The 23,487-nt window shown below is 47.0% G+C and overlaps 1 protein-coding gene across 3 annotated transcripts; it reads left to right on the top strand.

Moving 5' to 3' along the window:
• The first annotated feature begins 4,521 nt into the window (after positions 1-4,521).
• On the top strand, positions 4,522-19,787 carry LOC131520145 (uncharacterized). 3 transcript variants are annotated; one of them, XM_058743951.1, is made up of 8 exons: positions 4,522-11,194; positions 11,653-11,719; positions 11,901-12,085; positions 12,993-13,084; positions 16,377-16,514; positions 17,650-17,753; positions 17,937-18,121; positions 19,011-19,787. In XM_058743951.1, the coding sequence occupies exons 2-7, from the start codon at positions 11,662-11,664 to the stop codon at positions 17,993-17,995; spliced, it is 636 nt and encodes a 211-aa protein (XP_058599934.1). In that variant the 5' UTR covers positions 4,522-11,194; positions 11,653-11,661; the 3' UTR covers positions 17,996-18,121; positions 19,011-19,787. The 3 variants fall into 3 exon arrangements, with proteins under 3 accessions (XP_058599934.1, XP_058599932.1, XP_058599933.1); XM_058743949.1 differs by having other exon boundaries at positions 4,522-11,719; XM_058743950.1 differs by lacking the exon at positions 19,011-19,787 and adding an exon at positions 18,234-18,716 and having other exon boundaries at positions 4,522-11,719.
• The last annotated feature ends 3,700 nt before the right edge of the window (positions 19,788-23,487 follow it).

Below are 23,487 nucleotides of genomic sequence, written 5' to 3'. Positions count from 1 at the left end.
GCAACTCAGGTGGCCCAGGAAAACATGCTCTTCCCTGGATCCTGGCCCCCAGGTGGCAGTATTAGCACCGACACCCCTGCAGCAGCTTGCACTCCACCACCTGGAGGCCCAGCGCAAGGGCAAGGGCACCACTGGCATGTGCTCTGTCTGGAGGCTTTGCCCTGCACGCACCCTTCACCTCTCTGGTGAGGACGCTCAAGCCATTAGGCCTGTACCCCTTAGCCCTCTGCACTGTTTTAGGACTGGGGGTGTCCTGGGGGTGCTCAGGAGGCTGAGCTGCTTTTACCTGTCCCTAGGCTCCTCTTTCCTCTCCCTGGCAGCCCCTCTAGGAGACTACTGTGCTCTCCAACTGGCTACAGAATTCACAGACTGAAAGAGACTTGAAAGGGTCACCTTGCCCCGCTACCAGAGGGAAGACACAGAGCCATTCAGTGACCACGGTGTCTCAGGGCAGAGGTGGGGCGAGCTGCTACCCTGGTGTAGGGACTCCCACAGGCAGAGAGGGCCGCAGCTAAGGCTGCCTGTGCATTCTCCCTCTCTTCCCATCAGCAGGGGAGGCTGTCTCCGCCTCTACCAGGGGCAGAGAGACCTCTGGCTCCCCTTGAAGAGGCAAGAGGGGGAAGATCCCAGCATTGCTACATTCCGGAGCAAGTCCGGTCCGTGTTTCCGACAACTGCTTTGTAAAAAATGAGCCACATACCTCCAGCCAACATTCACGGAGCACCTGCTATGTGCTAGGCGCTTCCCCATTCTTAAAATGCATTTGTGCACAGCAGCAGGCCCCGGTTTATCTCTGGAATGATATGCGGGCAGGAGGTAGGTTCCCCATGTGCTCCTGCCCTTCCGATGACGATAACGGTGTACGACCAAACACATAGGTGCTGCCTCCTCTCCCTTCTCTGCCCCAGTTAGTTAAGGAGAAGAGTGCTGTGCCCCGCTCACAGCTGGGGAAAAGGAGCATACGCCTGCAAAATGTTTCCTACAATTGCGGCAGGAGAAGGAGATGCAGTTATGTTGGCTTGAGCCAGGTTCTGAGCCGACACTGCAGATAAGGAACCTAGGGTGCTGTCTTCTCGGGGAGAGAGGTGCTGTCACTCAGTGGGTGGGAGGACCCAGCGGTGCTGTGACTGGGCCGGGCCCAGTGTGAGCCCCATCCTCACTGTGTCCCCCAGCCCAGTTAGCTCCTGTTCCCTTGAATCAAAATGGGTGAAGCGTTGAGGAGAAAAGACAAAAGAAAAAGACCTAGGATTTGTCCCATAGAAACTTGTGTTAGTGGGACGCCTGGATGGCTCAGTCAGTTGAGTGCTGACTTCGGCTCAGGTTGTGATCTTGCGATTCGTGATTTCGAGCCCCACATCAGGCTCTATGCTGATGGATCGGAGCCTGGAGCCTGGAGCCTGTTTAGGATTCTCTGTCTCTGTCTCTGTCTCTGTCTCTCTCTCTGCTCCTCCCCCTCTCATGCTGTCTCTCGCTCTTTCTCAAAAATGTAATAAACATTTAAAAAATTTTTTTTTAGAAACTTGTGTTAGTCCTTATAAAACCTTTGAAAAGGAGAAGCAGAGTCAACATAATTTGTAAGTTTGCACTCTTGATTTCTTTCCATCTTTCAGCCTTTCCACTTGAGGTCCGGGCAGAGCAGACTAGTTTGCCTCACAGAGAGCTGGCTGAAGGGGAGTGCAGGTCACTGCCACCCACTTTATAGATGAGCAGATAGAGGCTACCAGAAGCCCCCAGCCCCCACTGCCAGGAATCAGGAGATGGATGGAGGTGCATTCCCTCATTTCTCAGCCTCAAGTAATGAAATCCGCTAGCTGCCGACTCTGCCCAGACTGCCCCTGAGGCAGAATGCCCATGCGTGGTCAGTGCTGGGCAGATGCTTCACCTCACCCTGCCTTCCTCCTCACCACAGCAATGGAGATTAAGCCATGCAACCTTTGTAGACTTGTGAGGGCTAAGTGAGGTGAGGAATGTTTGATAGTTGGTGAAGCTCTTTACATGTGTTTATCTGCCCTGGATTTCCACTGTATTCTCTATACTGCCTTCTCCAAAGTCCTGGTCACCTCATGATTGGTGGTCTTCTTGGGGGGAACAGCAGAAACTTTGAAGCCAGATCACCCTGTGTTTGAGTTCCAGCTCAGTCATATGCCAGCCATGTGACTTAGAGCAAACTAACCACTCTGACCCTCAGTCTCTTCATCTGCATAATAATACCCACCTCTCCAAAGTGACTTGAGGATCAGTTCAGATGAGGGCTGTTAACAAGCACCCAGGACAACCTGGCCCTGATCAGCCTTTACCCCAAACACACCCATGGACACACATTAAGATCTTCCTCCTTCCTCAACTCCTCAGACCTGCTTCTGCTTATCAGCAGTTTTCCAGCTGGAAATATTTGCCTTCACTCTGGAGAGTGGGGTGCAGGAAGGTGACTCCAAGGTGAAAATGCCTGGGATGAGAACACAGAGGGGACTCAGAGTCCTTAGTTTGAGGATCCCCACTGCAGAGGCAGCAGAAGGGAGGCTGGGCTCAGTTTCACCCCTCACCTAGAGTGAGGCCACAAGACTTGCGATATATGCCTTTGTCTACTTGGTACATCTGCAGTGATCTCTGAGTTAGATGTATCTTGGCAGATCCATTTAGTATTCTGTTCTTTGGGGAAGCCAAAGGTGCCTTTGGAGCCTGCAGAACTGACTGGCTGAAGCCAGGCACGCACCTGCCCTCTAGTGGTGATAAAGGGAAAGGCATGAGCAGCACCACGACTGAGGTACTGTATGGTGTGTGTGGTCCCCCGGAGATTCAGCAGTACCAGGCAGCACAAGTCCAGACTAGCCCGACATGTGCGGGTCATACAGATTTGGGGTTCCACACACCCATTCCTTTGTTCATTGCTCCAACAAAGATCTACAGAGTATCTACTATGGGTGGGGAGGAGGGTGGTTCTAGGTGGTAGGGATGTTAACAGTGATCAAGACAGGCAAGTCTACATGCTCATAGTTTTCATTCTAGTGAGTATGCTGTTTCTTGGGCATGGGTGGAGGTGCTTCTCAGCCCTCCCCTTGCCTCAGAGTCAAGAAATCAGCAGCCAGGCACCTGATTCATGCCAGGATTTCTCATCTCTGTTCCTTTAAAAAAATGGTACCAGCAATTAAATGACACAATATAATAGAAAGACCATCGAACAGAGTTAGTCGGAATGTATCTGAATCTTGGTGCCTCCACTTACTAGCTGTGTGACCTTGGACTCCTCATTTAACCCCCCAGCTTGGCCTGTTACCTTCCAGCAATATGCTAGGAGCTAATGAGCCAGTGCTGGATGAGAGCATACAGTCCCTTCGGCTCTCTGGTTATGGGTGGGGGGGGGGGGGCACTGTGACAGCCACCTGCCTTGTGGCTATGAATGCTGGAGTGCCTTTCACCTGGCATTTGGAAGGAGCAAATAATTAATATATTTGCTTTATAATTTAAAAAAAGGAAATAAATTCATGAAAATTAATTTGATACCATTTTATCAGTTTTACTGTGTGCCAGTATTTCAGTTACCCGCTGCTGTGTAACAAACCACACCAAAACTTAGTGGCTTAACACAACAGTGTGTCATTACTTCTTGTGATTTCTGTGGGTTGATTGGGCTCAACTAGGCAGACTTTCCACTTAACATGACTGCTGCTAGGGCTGGGAGGTCCAAAGTGGCTTTTTCACATGCATGTGTGTCACTTCTGCTGGGCCAGCTGGACCAGCAGGGGGAAAGAGAGGACCTGATCAGACATCTGTCTCTTCATCATGTCTCCAGCGGGTACCTGGCCCTCTTCTGTGGCGGCTCAGGGCTACTAGAGCTTTACAAGAGGCTGAGCCCCAAGGCAGAAGTCCTTATCAAAACTCTGATTGCATTGCACTGACCAGAGGAAGTCCCAAGGCCACGCTCAAGGGCAGCATGGGAAGGAGCCACACAGGACATGAGTACCGAGTGTCATGTCCATTGGGTGCCACTCACATAACAGTCTCAATGATGATGTGAGGAGCCCTTCCTAAAGCAGTGGGGCTGTGTCTTCAGTAGTTTTGGGAATCAAGGTGCATTTTGTTGCTGCTGTCTTTCCCAGGGATGACTATTAATTGGGAAGTTCAAAGTTTCCGCAACCTGGTGTGTCAGGAAATAAAAAGATGAGCCTGGAGGAGTCACTCCTTCATTTCTCTGAGTGGAGCCACCTCAGAAAAGAGGTTGTCTACACACTGAGAACTCCATAAACTTCCTTATTCATTTCTCCTTTCCTGTTTGTCACCAGGGAGAGAATGGTGGCATTGGAGGACTAGGACATAAATGGCACTAAGGTTCTGTGACAGCAAACACATCAAATTTTAAGGTCACCAGGCTCTAGACACAAGCTCCAAAAAATAATTTCCAGCTGTCAAGTCTTAGTGGGTTTTTTTTTCCTGTTTTTATCTCTGGTGTAGAGGTGTGGGTTAATCATACTCCTCAGGTCATTGTTTTATTTTTGTATGTATGTATGTATGTATGTATGTATGTATGTATGTATTTATGCTTTTCATTCTAAGGCACCTAATGTGTATCCTTTCATTTGTACACATTCTTCCGAGCTGTGTATTTCTCTTTTGTTGGCATATATGTTATGTTTAATTTACACAGCCAGGACTGTATTATAAATCTATTTTTGCTTTTTATGTTTTCCCTTAGTACCATGGTTTTTAGGTCCATCCGTGTGGCTCCATATTTTTCTAGTTGGCTGTTTTTTGGTGTGCATTCACCCAGTGCCCTCCTCTCTCTTGCCCAGTGGGGGACTCCTGGAGTGTGTCAGCTCCCACCCTACAAAGATCACCTCTGGGGACAACCTCAGCATATATGTGAGTGTTTCTTTAGGCTCTCTGTGCAAAAGCTGAATCTCTAGCACAGTGGGGGTGTTTATAACACATGTGATGAGGTAGTGCCAGAACTTTTCTGAGTGGATGCCCCGGGCTGTCCTCCAGCAGCAGTACCAAGGGGCAGAACTTCTCATCACAGTCCAGCCCTAGCATTAACCATAGCAAGAAGATACAGACACAGCCCCTGCTCACAAGGATCCCGAGACATCACTCTTCCATGCATCCTTGACACAGACCCTTGTGGACATGTGTCTTCAGATTTCTCCCCGACAATCTGACCTGGCCCTGGGCACCCCGAGCCACATCTACCTGTCTCGGTACCCATGCCTCATCCACCTGCCCTCTATGTGTCAGCATATCTATGTCATGGCAACACACCAAAGCAGCTGGGACTGGATTTTTTCAAAGAGGGGAACTCAGTGAAGATGAGAGATCTCACCTACCCAGGTTTAGCTAACACATCTCAGAAGTAACCATAGACAGTGCACTGGAACACAGTCACTGGCAGCAAATGCTTTGTCTTACCATTGTCAGTGAGTCTGAAAAGCTGGCTTCTTGTTTGGTAGGGATGGAGTAGACAATGTTACTTTAGTGAAATGATCTGATGCCAACCAGATCACCTGCTCTAGACACTTCACTTCACAGGAAAGGACACTAAGACCCAAAAAAGTGATCTCAAGACCGTTGGGTAGTTGAGAGGCAAAGCTGGGGCCAGAACCCAGGGTCCTGTTTGTCCAGCCTGACTTCCCTCCTAACCACTGCCCTTGTTCCTTCTACACTTCAGGGACCCTGGATCCACAGACAGTCTTCAACTCTGTTCCATGAGGTTGAACTCCTTCCTTCCCCAGCTTGGTCTTGAAAAAGGCTCATAAATACTAAAATTGGGTTTATTGGGTTTATTATCCCTCCCTCTCCAATTTAGTATGGCCAACTAAAATGAAACAGGAATAAATAAAATAAAGAGGGGGAAGAAGAAAATAACAATCAAAGCTATTTCTCAGTAGTGTAAAGTCAGTTATGGAATAAGGGAATAATATCCTGCAAGAATTCTAGGCCAGTGCGTGTTTCCCCCTTTTTCCAGGTGGAGAAAGCAGAATTAGAAAGGCACCCAGGGAGGGACTGTGAAGAGACATGACCAATTATTTAGCAAAGAGATCTAAAATTACCTGTACAAGGAGGTCTGGGTGGCCCAATCAGGTAAGTATTTGGATTTCAGCTCAGGTCATGATCTTATGGTTTGTGGGTTCAAGCCCCAAGTCAGGGATTCTCTCTATCTCCTTTTCTCTGTCGCTCCTTGCTCGCTCTCTTTCCATCTCGAAATAAATAAATAAACTTAAAAAAAAAGAAGATAAAATGACACCTACAGTCCCACATTATCCTGTTCACAAGAGTCACAAGGTAGGTTTTATTCCTTATAAATGTCTGTTCCTTGTATAACTCAAAGCAAAAATTCTTAATGTCCTCCTATGATCCCTTCATTCTTTCATCCGACATTCTCTGAAAGCATAACCATAGTAGTAGTTTCAGAAACAGTCAAATAACATTTATATGCCTTTGTAAAATTGACAAAGTTGAACATAGGAATCTATGCTTAAGAAAATCTTAATTCTGGACGAGTGATTAATTAGGTAGGAGGGCAGGATTTGAAGATAAGGGGATGAGTTCTGGTAGTAAATAAACAAATAGCTCCCTGGAGATGGTCAAAGAAGAAGTTTGTTGTTCCACATCACAACACCTTAGGATACCCCAAAAACTTGCTCTGCAAATTAGAATAGGTTGGGGGAGAAGGGGATTTCAGAATTTTGAGCTAATTTTCTATCTACCCAATAAGAGAAACGTTAGAAATAATGCATGCTTTCTTTGTAATCCTAAGCCACACCAGGCACCAACTTTGTGAATGGGGTCTCCCAAAGAATCCTCTGAAGGGAACATGACGTGTAAACATCATGGTGTCTGTTTGTTTGTCCCAGGGACTGTGCCACTGCACACTGTCCCTGACCCTACAAGCCAGCGCTTGACCTAGCTGACCCCATGCCTTGGGTTCAGGGGAGATTTTTAAATTTATTTTTGAATTCAAATGCTGTAAAATTCACCCTTTTAATAATGCACAATTTGGCAGTTTTTAGTATATTCAGAGTTACATGACCACCATCACTATCGAATTCCAGAACATTTTATCACCCTGAAAGCAACTTCATACCCACCAGTGGTTACCCTCAATTTCCTCCCTTCTTCTGCCCCTCAGCCACTGGCAGCCACTAATCTACTTTCTGTCTCTGCAGATCTGCCTATTTCGGACATTTCATGTAAATGGGATCATACAAAATGCGGGCTTTTGTGACTGGCTTCTTTCATTCAGTGAATGTTTTCAGGGTTCGCCCATGTTATAGACTGAATGAACACTTCATTCATTTTTATGGCTGAATAATATTTTGTCATGTGGACATGCCTACCACATTTTACTTATCTGTTCATCAGTTGATGTGCTCAGGGAGGATTTTAGTACTAAAAATGAACTGAACTGAACTTGAAACCGATAGACAGTGAATAACTTTTTCCGATTCCTGAGGATGCTGTTAACATGACAAAATCAGTGGTTTAGGATGATGTCTGTGGTGGGTGGGCCATGAAGATCTGATTTGCAGTGAGGCGGAAATGGGCATGATGGAATTTGGAGATTGTTCTACGAGAGAGGGGAGAAAGGCCAAGGTCACCCAAGAAATCTATGTTCAAGGAGAAAACCTGAACTCTCACTCTCTCCAGCTCTGACCATAAAGCCATAAAGCCACAGGCTTACAAAAGCAGCTCATTCTGAGGGAGGGGAACACCCAGTGATGGTTTCTACCTTGTCTCATATGTCTCCTGGAAGCTCTGTTGAAAATAAGCCTACCACACTCCTTCCCGGAATGCTCATGACTGATAATTGCCTTGTGCACAATTTTCTGCCAAACCCTGTTGTTAATGAAATGATGATTTAGTTATCCTTGTCAGTACTAGCCCAAATTGTACGAGGACCCATTACTGCATCTGTGAGGCTGGCAGGAATGCCCTGCCAAGGCACCTGTGAGCGGTTCCTACAATGGGCATCCTCAGCTCAAGCTTGACTGGGGAGTGGAGGCTGCCAGAAGCCATGGGTGCAGCCTGCTGCCTGGACCCCCGCCCCACAAATATCAGAGTTGGAAACACCTAGGAGCAAAGTGAGAAACCAGGCCAGAGCACAACTCTGTTTGTCAATTTTGACCTGCAAAGCCTGGGGCTGCTTCTTGTCAGCATGTGGGGAAGGGATGCACTGAAGGACTGTGGTGACATGTCAGATTCCCTGAGGTCCAGGGAGATGCTCAGCTGGCTGGTGGACATGGGCATCCTAAACCACCTCCTCAGGTGATGCCCACAATATACCTTTCTTCCCTCCTCCCCAGTCTGCCTGTGGTTTTGGGGCTTCCACTCCTTTCCCTGCCCCTGTTCCCAGGACTGCACTCTCCAGCCTTCCTGGACTGCTCATGCTGGCTGCTTTGCAAGAGAAGAGAGCAGTAGAAAGAAAGGGAGAGAGACATGGGTATGGTTGGGGAAACCCCATGGTTGCTGGTCAAGGCAAATATAGACAGAAATAAAGTTACTTGGCTCACGTGATGTTCAGTACATCTGTGTGGACACAGGAGTACATGTGTGCACAAACACACACACACACACACACACACACACACACACACACACACATTTCCCCTTCTCTTGTCTTCAGGAATATTTTGTTTAGGAGCGAGTCCCTCAGGTTTGGAACTAGTTTATCCAAGTTGTGATGGAGAAATGTAGCTCAGCTAGGAGTGTATTGCATGCCTTTTTGGGGCTTTTGTGAAGTTAGCAGAAACAGCCTCTCACCTTGGCAAACCGGGTAGTGGAGGCTATGTGGTGGAGGAGTGCTGGTGTAACTCTGGCCACCAAACCCACAGCAGTGTGTAATAGACGCTCAAAACCTGGTTGCATGCCTAGTCATTTATTCTGATCGCCTCCTGCATTCTCCTCTAAAAAGGTTGTGGCAACTTACAACAGCATTAATGAAACAGATAAGCTAAATTATGTGAGAGGAGCATATAATATAATAAAACAGAATATAATAAAGTCAGAGGTAAGATCAGCACCTGGGAATCTCTCTTTTGTGGCTGAAATTTGGCCCTGTGAGTCACAGAGCTTCCTGCTTTGGATCGTGAGAAGGTGTCATTGGGGGTCCTGATATGGATGGTGTGTAGGGTCAGAGTGTGGTGCCTTGATACTATCCTTGAAGTAGAGAAAGAAAAGATTCCATGACTGCTTCTGGGGGCACCCCTCACAGGAGGTGGGGGTGGGTGGGAGGATGCCAGCACTCCTGTCAGCACAAGCAACAAAGTATTGCAGCCCAAATTATCCAGCTGGAGCTGGGGGTAAAATCCCCATGATCTATAGTGGCCATTTTCAATGTTTTGTAAAAAGCAGTGGTACCCTTCTACTCCAATAAAATCTTGTGCAAGCTCCTCCCAGAGAGAGGGGGAAAAAGGATAGAGAGAGGACTCCTTCCTCACAGCAGATTTGTGCTGAGCTCAAAAAAGGCACTAGACTATAGCGTGTCTTGCCTAAAATCTACAGTTCTGTTCTCTTGATGCCATCTGCTTCCTAGGTGGTGTCAGGACATCTCAGGCCCTATGTAGGAGATTTTCCAGGGGTCTCCCCCAAAGATTATAAGGAGATTCATGTGTAAGGGGTTGATATTATGAAGACACAAGGTGAGAGCTACAGCAGGGTGATGGCCACAACCTTCACATGACAACAGCCTCCACAATAGCTGTTTCCACCTTCTTGGCCCCATGTTTCCACCTTCCTGACATCACCTCTAGGGTTCCCATGCAGTAGGGGGTTATTTCCCACAGGGGACTTACCATTTACTCTGAACCACCAAACTCACAAGCTAACCTCCATGGTAGAGACAGTGCCTGTTGTGGGCAAGGGGTGGGTGGATAGGGACGTCTGTGGCAGAGAAGGTACCTGCCATAAAGAGAGAAGATGGAGGTGGAGGAGAAAGCATGGCCGCATCAGAGAAGTGAAAACGGGTGTGGGTGTGTCAGGGAGGGTGAGGAGACCTGATGGATGCACATTTTGACTTGATTCTATAGGAAATGCCATGTGACGCATGACCAAGAGGGACTTGTCCTGTGTCTAGGACCCAGCTAGGAAACATCCCCAAGCAGAGGGAAGGGCAGGGGCAGTGTGAGGGTCTGCAGCAGCTCCTGCGAATGTACATGAATACAGCTGAGCATGTGTGGACAGCCACATCTCTAAACCAAATCCTTCTGGTGGGGATTATCCATTACTTTCTCTAGTTCTTCAAGTCCCTTAATCCTCTAGGCTCTGAGCATGGATAATCCAGGGTTTACATAGACCCGATTTTTCACAAGCCTTTGCAAGACCACTGTGTACTATCTTGCTGGAGGAGAAACTGAGGCTATATGTTCTAAAAAGCCTAGTTCTAGAGCTTCCCTCGGATCATTCTGTGGTGGGCCTTGGGGTATGGGCTGCTGGCCCCTTGTTCAGTGATCTGGCTTCTAAACTTGGTTCTTTCCCCATATCTTATCAAGGGAGGAAAGGATGTACCTAATTGCTTCTTGCAGGCACAGGTTGAGATAATCCCCATTCCCTGGTGCTCCTTCAGCCTACTGGTGAGTGGAGAGCAGGCTAAGAAAGGTATACACTTAATCCTTACCCATGTGGGAAAAAGGGACAGAGGGAGGAAGAAAACTTGAACTTGAGCTGAGAAGGGATGGCCAATGCTGGCAGAGGTACAATGTCCCCATGCACACCTTCTTCCCCGAGAGGATTGCCTGTGCTAAATATAAAGAGTTCAGGGCACGGGTCATGGGGATGGTAAGGGGACCAGTGGGCTGACAGTCTGCATCCATGTGGGCACTGTCCATCTATCTGTAAGCTTTGACCCACCCTCTCCAAGCCACAACCTCTGTCCTTTGCCCTCTTAATTCCCTCCTCCTAACTGGGATGCCTCTTGCTCTCTTTCTCCCTGAGGCTATGACAATGTCAGGGTACCCAGCCATGGCATGGACGTCAGCCTCAGTTTCCAGTTCTCAGCAAGTGTATGAGTGTGAGTGTGTGTGCAAGGGCTGGGGCTGGGGTCATCCACAGAGCACAGAAGTAGAGAGCTTCTGAAGGTGGGGCTGCCCATCGGTCACACCCTACACCCTGGAGCCCTGAGGACCTGTCAGACCCACCACCAGCCTCAACACCATGAGCAGCCAAAGCAGCATCAATCACTGACCAGAAGAGCCCAGACACCACAGGAGTAAGTTAAGCCCTGGAGGGACTGGGTGTGGCTGAGCTCAGTGAAGGGCAGGTAAAGCCAGGAACCCTCAGAAAGAGCAGGAAGCATAGAGCAGAAAAGAGGAAACAGCAGAGCTTTCTCTGGTCCTCCCCTTGTTCAGTGCACAATATCCACACCCCTTTCCCTCAGGACTGAAATCTGGGGGATGGGGGGCACTGCAGAAGCTGGAGAGAACTGGTAGAGCAGCAAAGAGTGTGAGGATTGGAGGGAAGTATGACCAATGGAGTCTCTCTAAAAGTGCATGGTTGGTAGTCATACAACGCCCAAAGGCAGGGACAGGGGAGGCCCAAACTCAGTGGTCATGTGGGGACTGCTGAGGAAACTTGTAGAACCTCAGCTGGCCATGCGATGAGGGACGGAGATAGTGAATGGGGGGAGGGGTGATTTGGACAAGAAACAAACCCTGCTTTCACTTACAGGTGCTCGCAATGGCCAGTACCTTGAAGAAACTCTGGAATAAATACATCTGGGCCTTTGAAAATGGAGGTAGGAGATGGTGTCATTTAATGGGAACTTTTGCTTGTTTATTCAGCCCATCCTGATGTCAGACATCTTGAGGGACAAGACATAGTAATGACCAAGACCTTGGGAACTGGCTGAAGGGAGTGCTCAGGGAAGTGGGCATGGTGGCCAGTTCAGCTGTCTCCTTGACCCTTTGCTTTTCTAGACCCAAGGATGGATTCCCGGCTCCTCGTACACTTGTCACTCCCTGTCATTCTTCTTTCTGTCTTCTATCTTTTGGTGGTGGCAAGTCCTTGCTTCATGTCTGGATGGGAGTGTCTGAGGTTTGCAGGATCCCTCGCCGCCTATAACCCAGGCCTGGTGGCCCTCTCAGGGTACATATTCTATGAGGTAAGCCCAGTGGGGCCCTGCAGAGTTCTAGGGTCTTCTCCTTTCTGGGGTGCCCAAAGACCATGATCTTCCTATGCATAAAGCTGAAAAGCTTTGGAGGGGACACATATAGGAGCTGGGGTTCTGTTCCATCTTTGGTGACCCTGCCTTCCCTATAGAGACACAAATCCCATCACCAACTCCCATTTACCTTTTCTTTAAATGGAAAAATAGATGTCAGCAGCAAGCAAGATAGAATGTATTACCCCCCATGCACACCTAAAAGAACCCCCCACTGCCTCCTGTTTCTGCCTAGGCTCTGTTATTCTCTGCCTAGTGTTCCAAGCTCCAAACGCAGGGTCCCTTCCAGACACCTTGCTGTCAGCAAATCATTGGTCAGCATGTGTGCACTGGGCATGAATTGGGTGCCTGGCTGTGCAAGAACCTGCAGAGCTGCTGCTGGAGAAGGCACCCCTCACCCCTGCAGTTTCCACTCTAGGTGGAGAGTCATTTGTGGAAATGGGTGATTACAATTCACAACAGGAAGTATGTGCTAGGGATGGGGAGGAGGCGCAGAGACCCATTTGGGGTGTCAGGAAGAGCTTTCTAGAGAAAGTGGTCATCATCACTGGCATTTTACTGCGATTATTACAGTGAGGCACTGCTCTAAGTGCCTTCCAAGGACCTGCTCATCAGTCCTCATACCAGCACTGCCCCAAGATACAAAGGGGCCAGGTAATGTAGCAGGTGGTGAGCCTCTCTGGCCACAGAGCTTGCCCCTTCACCCCCAGCCCCTCTGCCTCAGTGCACCAGCTGGGAGGAGATGATGCAAGTGGTCCAGGCTGAAGAAGCAGGTCCTGACAGCCACACCTCTCACCTTCCCTCCTCTATCCACTGGTCTCCATTCCTCATTAATGTTCACCTCCAGGCCACCCTCTGCACTGCTGACAGAATGATCATCCCAGACACCTATGCACCAAAAGGAACTGCTGACCCTGTGAAGGCTTCCCAGCAGCAGGGGTAAGGCAACCCTTTCGATGGGTATAGAAGCCTCCCACAGTCCTCTCAGCTCAGCCTTACATTCCCACCTCGCCTCCTTCTACTGCCTGGGCAGCCTGCATGCCACCTGCCTCCTCCAAAGCCACACCGCTCCCCAGGCCCACAGCCTTGCTCCGTGGGCTCCAGGCCTTGGCTGTTACCTGACCCTGACAAATTCCTACATATTCTGTAGACTCATATTCTGTACTTCATATTCTGAAGCCTTCCTTGGCTCTCCAAGTCCAGGTCATTTGTTTCCTTCTTTGGGTTTCCACCTCTAACCTCTATGGTGGACCAGGGGCAGGTCTACCAGCTGCGCAGCACTGCTCATGTGTATGTCTCCCTACTCTACGTTCAGTGACTTCCTGGTAGGTCAAAACCAGCCGTGGTGGAAGCATTTACACCATAGGAACTGGCCAACTCTACAAATCAGTCTCCCCTCTCCTACCCTAAAGGCCTGTTAAACGATTTGTTGGTCTCACTCTGAAGGGCAAGTGCTTCAAAGGCAGGGTCACTCCTCCCCATTTTTATTTTTATTTTTGTAATTTAAATTAACGTTAGTTAACATACAGTGCAGTTTTGGTTTTAGAAGTAGAACCCAGTGATTCATCACTTACATACAACACTCAGTGCTCATCCCAACAAGTGCCCTCCTTGATGTCCATCACCCATTTAGCCCATTACCCCACTCACCTCCCCACTAGCACCCCCCCAGTTTGTTCTCTGTACTTAAGAGTACCTTATTGTTTGCCTCCTTCTCTTTTGTCATCTGATTTTTCCTTCCCTTCCCCTTTGCTCATCTGTTGTGTTTCTCAAATTCCACATACAAGTGAAATCATATATTTGTCTTTCTATGACTGACTTATTTCACTTAGTATAATACATTCTAGTTCCATCCACATTGCCGCAAATGGCAAGATTTCATTCTTTTTCATCGCCAAGTAGTATTCCATTGTATGTATATACCACATCTTCTTTATCCATTCATCAGTCGATGGACATTTGGGCTTTTTCCATACTTTGGCTACTGCTCACTTCTCTTTTAAAAGTCAGGCCCAGCATAATGTCTGGTACCTTGCGGAAGATACAGATACTTTGTGAAACACAAGACATACCCCAGAGAGCTTGTCATTTAATTGTGGCAACAAATTGCTCTGCTTCCACCATAATCCTTTGAAAATCTGCCATGTCCACATCCACTTCTTGCTCAGAAGCCCTTGGTAGCTCCCTTGGCCTATATGACCCAAATGTGAACTCCCACAAGGTAAGGATTTGTCTCAGTGCTCAGAACAGTGGCTAGCATGGAGAAGTGCATAGTACCATTCAACCTGTCATTTTCTTTTCTTTTTTTTTTAAATTTTTTTTTTTATTTTTTAATATATGAAATTTACTGTCAAATTGGTTTCCATACAACACCCAGTGCTCATCCCAAAAGGTGCCCTCCTCAATACCCATCACCCACCCTGCCCTCCCTCCCACCCCCCATCAACCCTCAGTTTGTTCTCAGTTTTTAAGAGTCTCTTATGCTTTGGCTCTCTCCCACTCTAACCTCTTTTTTTTTTTCTTTCCCCTCCCCCATGGGTTTCTGTTACGTTTCTCAGGATCCACATAAGAGTGAAACCATATGGTATCTGTCTTTCTCTGTATGGCTTATTTCACTTAGCATCACACTCTCCAGTTCCATCCACGTTGCTACAAAGGGCCATATTTCATTCTTTCTCATTGCCCTGTAGTACTCCATTGTGTATATAAACCACAATTTCTTTATCCATTCATCAGTTGATGGACATTTAGGCTCTTTCCATAATTTGGCTATTGTTGAGAGTGCTGCTATAAACATTGGGGTACAAGTGCCCCTATGCATCAGTACTCCTGTATCCCTTGGATAAATTCCTAGCAGTGCTATTGCTGGGTCATACAACCTGTCATTTTCAAATGAATACTAAATGATAAAGTTCAAGCTCCTTAAAATAGCCTTTAAGTCCCCTCATTAACCAATTCTGTTCTCTCTCTGCTTCTGTGGCTGCTCCTCCCCCAGTGGAAGCCTCCACTGCATTCTCACTGATCCCTTTCTGGCCTCAGGGCAGTTAGGAGAGGTCCAGGCACCCTGCACTTCTCCTTGGCATGCTCAGGCCCTCCTCATTCTCCAGTCCTCTACCATCTTCTGGAACACCTCGTGGTTCCTACTCTTCTTCCAGCCCCAACCTTACAAGGTTTCCTACATCTCAGTGAGCCTTTGAGCTCCTTGGGAGCAGGGTTGATGTGTATAAAGATTCATGTCCCTCCAACACTCCAGCACCTGGATTAGGGTCTCACACATAGTAAGTGCTCAGTGTGGCTGTGTGGCCCATAGTTGTGCACATTAAAAAAAAAAAATGAGAGACCAGCAAGACGTATGCACATCCCAGCCTCTGCTCTAGCCACTCCATGGAGGTGATCTGATTAGCAATCACTCACTGAGTATCACTGAGGGTTGGAGAGGGACGATGGTGTCCAGAACTTGACTGGAGGAGGTCTTAGCCTCACAGGCCCTGAGCCAGGTGGGTCTCACCATGGTAGAGCAAGCTTTCCTTTTCTCTTCTTCCTCCCTGTTCATAGCCACCTCACTTCTGGATAACTACAGCTACTTCTGCCAGTCTGTAAAATGTTACCAAGATAAGGGGATGGCAAGACATGGCAGCGTTAGGCCTGGAGAGAGTGTTGATAGGATGCACTTTGTAAAAACTGGAGCTTGATCAGGGTGGTGTCACTTATGATGGGAGGCAGTGAATCCATTGGTTCCATGCAGCTTTGGAAGACCTCAGTTTGAATCTCAGCTCTGCCAATCACTTGCTGTGTTACAATGGGTGGCTTACTTACCTTTTATGGGCCACAATTTTTTTAATCTATAAAATGGGATCAATAATACCTACTTTATAAAAGGCAACAATTGTAAGAAGATTGAAGTGGATATGTATGAAAGTGTTTAGCCCTGAGCCTGGCACACACTGAGTGGTAGCTAAGTGGTAGGTATTTCATTATTTTTAGCTGTTCTCTGTTCAACTGTAGCAGAACAAAAAAACTTCTTTGTAGAAAAAAATCTGAGTCTTGACAAGTCACCAGGTAGTGATTTAGATGCTGAATTGAGAGATACTGAGTGATGGGCTGAAGTCTTGCTACTCAAAGTGTGGTCCCTAGACCAGCAGCAGCAGCAGCATCACCTGGGAACCTGTTGAAAATGCAGAATCTCATGTCCCACTCCAGGCACACTGATTAAGAATCTGTGTTTCAACAGACAAGACGACCTGGAAATCTGCGTGCTCATTAAGATTACATGGCTACAGGCTACAGCACCTTTGGAGAGTCCTTCTGTTAACACTCTCAGTAGCTTCTCCCCATTTCCCTGTGCTCACAGGCATCTTCCTGCAAACAGGTAAGCACTGTGGGAGCAGGGGGCACCTAGGAACAGTGGGGACTGGAGCTGAAGCCAGCCTTGTTGGGGCCAGCTGCACCACCAGCAGGACAGTGGTCTGACTGAACTTCCCCTTGATTCCCAGCAGATGGCGAGCATGTGCTGATGGTGCTTTTCAAAGACCATTAAATTGTTTGATACTGAAAGCACCAAGGTCCCTTTGGCTCTTACACACTTGTATGGCAGGGATGACAGAGTTATCTCTGTTAGCCGGGTCTGGGTTTGGTTTTAAGGTGCTCTGTTTGGACGCTTCCCTCAAGCATCCTTGTTGATGTCCTCAGGGTTTGTCCAGGTGGCCACATCTGAGGCTGATCTCAGAGCAAAACCTTGGCCCCATTACCTAGCAGAGGAAAGATCCTCCTTGATGTAACACCTCACACCACCAAACGCTCTCATGGGCCCCCACTCTCTATTCATGCACCTGCATAAAAGTAAGCACTTTCCCCCATTAGCAACAAGGTTCTAGGCTAAATGAAAATGGAAAGATAAACAAATTTAAAAACCTAATATTATGTGGCAAGGATCATCATGCAGCAAGAGCCATTCTTAAGTGTTAATGAGGAGAAAAAAACACTACTTGTGAATCCAGACAGTTTGTAGGATTGAGTGGGATGGGGCGAGGTCATAATTGGGAGGAAGTGATGAAAGGGAGGGGGCTCTTTCTAATCAAAACCTTGCCAAAATGAAGTCTGAGCAGAGAACATTTGGGAATTTGTCTTATGGGACTTGGGCTGGGTGTTCAATACCTGAGTTCTCTTCCCAGTGCCCTGGGAAGGATATTGGAAGGAGCCCAGTCTCTGAAGCCAGACCGTGTTCAAATAACCTTGGGCAAGTTACTTAACCTCTCTGTGCCTCAGTTTTCCCATCTGTAAAATGGAGGTAAATATGAACCACATACTATTGTGAATATTTATATAATAATTTAAACATGCAAAGTAGCTGGCACACAGTAGATGCTACATAGGTGTTTAACAAGTGTTATTTCCCTCAAGTTTTAGTCTCCCCTTCAGCAAAACAGGCAGAATCACCCTGTCTTTGGCAGTTGAGGCCCCAGGAGAAGAGTAGAGAATCGATACCATCTTTTCTGCCTCTCCAGGTCTTCTTCATATTACGAAATAAGCCAGAGCACATCACCTTTCTGCATGTCTGTCATGTTCTTCACACAGTGGGCTGGCATCAGATATGTGTCACGTGGTCAAGGTAAGTGGCACAGCTGCAGGCAGCCTTGCCCCAGGCCCTTCTGAGGCAGGTCCCTGTCTGCTGGCTGAGTCCTGAGCTTGGGAGGTGTGTATCCCTGTAAACAACAGTTTGGTGCTAAGGTTCCCCTTCTTTGTGGCCATGAGACCAGGCCTCTGCTCCCATTTTATCTCTGTTTTTCTTCAGAGCTTCCTACCACCCTTGGGCAGGGGACTGTGGGAGATTCTCAGAGCCATCTGCCTTGACAGTACAGAGGGAGTTATAAGCACTCTCATTTGGCATCCTGTCAGCCCCAACCCACCATGATGACCTCAAACAGCTCGTGCCAGACCTCCTCATGATAGGACCTTCCCAAGGACTTTTTCTGTAAGGTATGCAGAAATGCTCCCTGCAGCTTAGACAATTGGAAGATGGGAGAAATAAAAAACAAACCACTAGGCTCAGCTCCACTATTTCGCTTTATCTCCCCACGCCACCCTATAGCCTTCTTTGCCAGGATGCTGAATGCTTTGGTCCCCGTCTCCACATGCCTGTACTATGGACTGGCCAGTCTGGGGCCCTGTGTGCAGCTCTACCTGTGGTGGAAGTGACATTTAACCATCCTTCAGCAGGTAAGAAAGACCCATCAGCTCCAGGGGTCTTGGCTGAGTCTTGGGTTCTATTCTTAGTTGCACCAGTGATGTGGTATCTGAACACAAATGAGCCCTTCTTAACGCTGTTCTTCCTTAGTTTCTAAACTTGTAAGGTTCTCAGTAACCATCTTGTCAATCCTGGAACCAACCCTAAGTCACTGACCTGATGTGGGACCTGGAGCAAGTGACTTCCACACTTCAGACCTCAGTCTAATCCGTGAAGTAAGGGGGGTGGGCTATATGACCTCAAAGCACTAATATCCTGAGAGCCTGGGATAACTGATGACCCTTCATGTGACCAGAGGGTGCCTTGTGGTTTGGGGAGTGCCATTGCCAGCTGGTGGTAGCAGCCTGAGGTATTCCTCAGGCCACCTAGGATTGATTGAGTCCATCATCAATGTTCACAAGACATGGCTGGATTGGTGCAAATGGGAAGCCAGAACTGGGAGAAGGATCAGGAAGACTCTTAGGATCATAAATCGGGAGAAAATGGGGGCAATGCCTCACCATCCCCCTGCCGGTAGACAGGGAAGTGAAGACAAGAGGAGTCAAGGGTAACGTTCTTCCAGTTCCTCAGCACTGCTCACTGCTCTCCTGTTTATGTTCTCTCATGCTTTCCTTCACCCAGGGTCAGTTGCCACCGTTGCCCACTCCTCCTACAGCCACTTCACTGAGTGCTCCTTCCCTGATGGATTCAACATGGTGGTCCTCCTCTGCAGCCTCAGTGTCATCAGCCTTTTCCTCAACTGCCACCACCAGACGTACCTGAGGGGCAAGCGGGAGAAGCTGACTTCAGGGGCAGGACCCAAGGACTGAAACTAGTAGAGCTGTCCCCACAGAGAGTTGGCAGAAGATAGCGTGGGTCACAGCCCACCTGTGCTGAGCAGATACCTCTGGGCCTGCATTTCATTCTGTGAAGGGTGGAGGAGAATTGCCTTCTTTCTGAAGTTCAGGAGAACAGAAATGGACCAAGCTCCTTGCACTCACTTCTGTTACAGCATTTCTCACATGGATTTGTCACTGTTTGATGTGAGCCCTCTCAGGAGGGACTGTCTTGTTCTCAATGTCCCCCCCACCTGGCACAGCACCTTAATAAATGTGCATTTGGGTCCTTGTATTCCATGACTGGCCGTCATGACGTTTGGTGAAGATCAGGGCTGGTGGCATGCCTAAAGCCAAGGCTGGCTTGATATCCAACCTTGCAGTAGGAAATGATGCTAAGAATATGCAAGGGTGGGTCTGTTTGGTTTCTAGCATGGCTGTGTCAATGTTTGCCCCTGTGTCTCTTCTTGTCTCTTCACTCTTACCTGCACTTGTATGATTCTGTGTGTGTAAATGGGAAAGGGTTATGTATATGTCTAAATTTTTGTTTTCAAGTAAACATGCATGTTTCCATTTGAGTTTCTCTCAGTGTCGTCTGCTTGTCTCTTCTGTATGTCTATGTAAGTGCCACATGGTAACAAAAGCCAACTGGGATCAATATTTTTCCTGTCCCCAATGGGAAACATGGAAGTTCCCTGAGAAATCTGAATATATGTTCCACTGAGGGCCTCCCAAGAGGCATGTGAGAAAAGGAGAAATGGAAAAATGAATATAGCCATCCACTTCACAGAGAGGGAAACTGAAGACCAGAAAAAGGGAATATATGTCTGAGATAATATAGTATGGTGGAAGCAAACATTTGCTGATCCATTTAAAACCAGGAGTGGATTCATCAGGCTCTGTGCTAACAGCTCAGAGCCTGGAGCCTGCTTCGATTCTGTGTCTCCCTCTCTCTCTGCCCCTCCCCTGCTCATGCTCATGCTCTGTCTCAAAAATAAATAAAAACATTAAAAAAAAAAACTGGAGTGGATGGGTCTCTGGGAAGCAGTTGACCTGGGAGCTGCCTCTGGGCTTCCAGGATGCTTATTTTTCTTTATAATCTCTCTTCTTCACTCTTTCCCCCCACTAAGTAAATCCTTATTTTGCGAAGGCTCCCCAGTAAAGAACATTCAAGAACTGTTGAAGTTTATGGAGTGCTATTTGGGGACTATCTATCCATCAGATACTTGAGCTAATTAACCAAAGGCCAGGCAGGTCTGCATCCTGTGGACAGTATATTCAAAGAAAATTTCCTCTAAGTTAGCAGGATGTGAACACATCCCACACAATTTTCCATACACAGGTTGAGTGCCTTTGGAGGTGGGTGCATATCTCCTTAAACACATAAGACTAAAGTCTGTTCATGTGCTTAGCAGCCAGGATAAGGAAATATTACTCATTCCAGAGTTCAGAGCTAATGTTTGTCCAGGTCTGTGTAGCTGCTTTGCCTGATCAAGCAGCACAAGAGGAAGTGATATGTCCCAGTTCATGTCTGAATGTAAGGTTTTGGCTGGGGAGACCCTGACTCTACCTGGTTCAGGAGTACTGTGCAGGTATTGTTTATCAGTGTAGAAAGATTGTGTGAATCTTATAAGACACAAAGTTAATTTGTATTTGTCAAAACATAGCCAAATTCATAATTAATATTGTAGTTCATTTCTATGAACTTTTCTGTTTTGAGATAATGATAAGCAAGAGTGCTGGTTAAATTCTTAAATATATAGCAGAGCTGAGTTATAGCCGACAGTGGCCATGGGCCAAGACAAGGAGGCTGTGAGTAACCAGTGGGATGGTCCCAGAGACAGAAGCGAGGGGGCTGTGCTGAATCTGACATGAGGGTGCAAAAGATGATGGTCTGGGTTCCTACCTATCACTTCCTAAATCAGATTCCATCTAGTTGAAGGAATAAAACCCACCCAAGATGGAGCAGCTTCATGGTCACCTTCTAGCTCAGAGTTCAGTGAACACCCCTACCCTTGCCAGCTTCCATACACACTCCATTGTACGCTCAGCTGAGAATGTGTCCCAGGTGCTGCTGGGCCTGGACAGGTGCCTGGAGCCAGAGGTTAGGAGAAAAGCCATGCTCCTCTTTTACACTCCCTCCATTACATCACCCTCCTTTACACTATTTCTTGGGGTTCTCTATGTAAATGGAGGAACCCTTCTATAAGAAAACAGACTCTGCCTTTTGTCTTTTGTCCTTGGGCGGTCTTAAGGTAAAACATCTGCAAATGTGGACTTTAACTAAGGTTTTTGGAATTCAAGCCCTCCCAATCAGGATCTAAGATCTTATGGATTTGCAAGTTTTGGGTAGTCAGCAAGCTCCTGCTGCAGATACCGGTGAGAAGAAGAGGGAATAAGCCACCAAAGAACTAGAAGACCTTGACTTGAAGCATCTGCTTATCAACAGGGAGAGGGAGAACAAGGGCTCATGAATAAAGTAAGGGATGATCCATTTCCAATAGCTCACACAGAGCCATTATAAAGGTGGAGACCCATGCTGGAGGACAGCACTCACTGGGCAGCAGCCCTGGACTCTCAGACAACAGCCAAGGTCAGAGTCGGCCTTTGGCCTCTTGCTGCCTGGGGAGGATGTGGGGCAGTGCACATCCTCTTTCATTGTCTTTTTTTTTAGTCTTATTTATTTAAATAATCTCTACACCCCATGTGGGGTCTGAACTCACGACCCTGAGATCAAGAGTCACTGCTCCCAGACTGAGCCAGCCAGGAGCCCCTAGGGTCTTTTTCATGTATAGAACTCAAGTAGGAGAGGTTTTCAGCTCTAAAAAATATATTCTGACAGAACTGAAATAATAATATATGATCATAAAAACCCCTTCTTTTAAAAATATTTAATAACTTAGCAATATAATATTAAATAAAAATGTAAGAGCATCCCAATTTTGTAAAGAATTACATATAAAGTACAAATACAAAACTGTTTGCAACAATCATCTATAAATGGTGAGATTATGGATGTTTTAAATTTCTTTGTATTTTTCTGTTTTCTGCAATGCTTATTCCTTTTTTTAATCGTAAAAATTTTACTATTGCAAATACAGGATACCTAGGCTGTTCTTTTTCCTGAGAGTTACGAAAGTGTTTATTGGATCTGCTCATCAGATCTTCATTATTGACACGGGTGGCACAGTTGACCCTACTACTGATCTCTCGGTCATGCAACATACAAATATAGAGGGCTAACTGTATTCTAGGTGCTGAGCTCTGTGTTAGGGATCTGACACATGGCAGGTATGATTTGCAGTAAAGGACCATGTGAATACGTAAAAAGCTAAACCTCTGGCCACTTCCACTGATCCAGGCAGTGTTAGGAAGAAAGCCATTTTTGTCCCGTGGTGGTGGTCAAAGAAGATTTTGAAAATAGACTTACATATAGTGTCAAATGTGAAAATGGGGCTGAACCCCACCCTTCTGTATCCAATCTTCCTGTGTGACTCCATTCCTTGCTTTGAAGACAGCTTCCAGAGCATTAGAAGTGAGGTATCCAAATGGAAATCTGAAACACTTTCTCAAAAATTAATCAAATAGGGTACATTTAAAAAAAATATCTGTGTTTAAGACATAACTTTTGCCCATACCATGGACTCATTTTTGGTTTGTTTGTTTATTGATTTTTTAATGTATTTATTTTTGAGAAAGAAAGAGGGAGACAGAGCAAGAGTGGGGGAGGGGCAGAGAGAGAAGAAGACAGAATCCGAAGCAGGCTCCAGGCTCTGAGCTGTCAGCACAGAGTCCGATGCGGGACTAGAACCCACGAGCTGTGAGATCATGACCTGGGCCAAAATTGGACACTTAACCAACTGAGACACCCAGACACCCTTCATTTTTGGTTCTTAACAAACACTTTTTGAAGTGAGTATCTGAGGGTGGGGAGACTTCGTAACAATCTTTATATATATAACAAAAGTTGATTGATAGTTGTGAATGATAGTGATCATTGAATTACAGATTTCTCAAGTTTCCAATGACCTTAGTATCTAAAAACTTTTACTTGAGGGCTGCCTGGGTGGTTCAATCTGTTAAGCATCCAACTTCGGTTCAGGTCATGAATTTGTGGTTCATGAGTTTGAGTCCCATGTCAGGCTCTCTGCTGACAGTGTGGAGCCTGGAGCCCGCTTCCAGTTCTGTGTCTTCCCATCTCTCTGCTCCTCCCCCACCCCTGCCCACAATGTCTCTCTCTCTCTCTCTCTCAAAAATAAATAAACATAAATAAACTTTTACTT

This window comes from Neofelis nebulosa, chromosome 8, assembly GCF_028018385.1.
Source record: "Neofelis nebulosa isolate mNeoNeb1 chromosome 8, mNeoNeb1.pri, whole genome shotgun sequence".
In the NCBI taxonomy this organism is placed as follows: Eukaryota; Metazoa; Chordata; class Mammalia; order Carnivora; family Felidae; genus Neofelis; species Neofelis nebulosa.
This window is presented reverse-complemented; position numbering and strand designations above follow the sequence as displayed.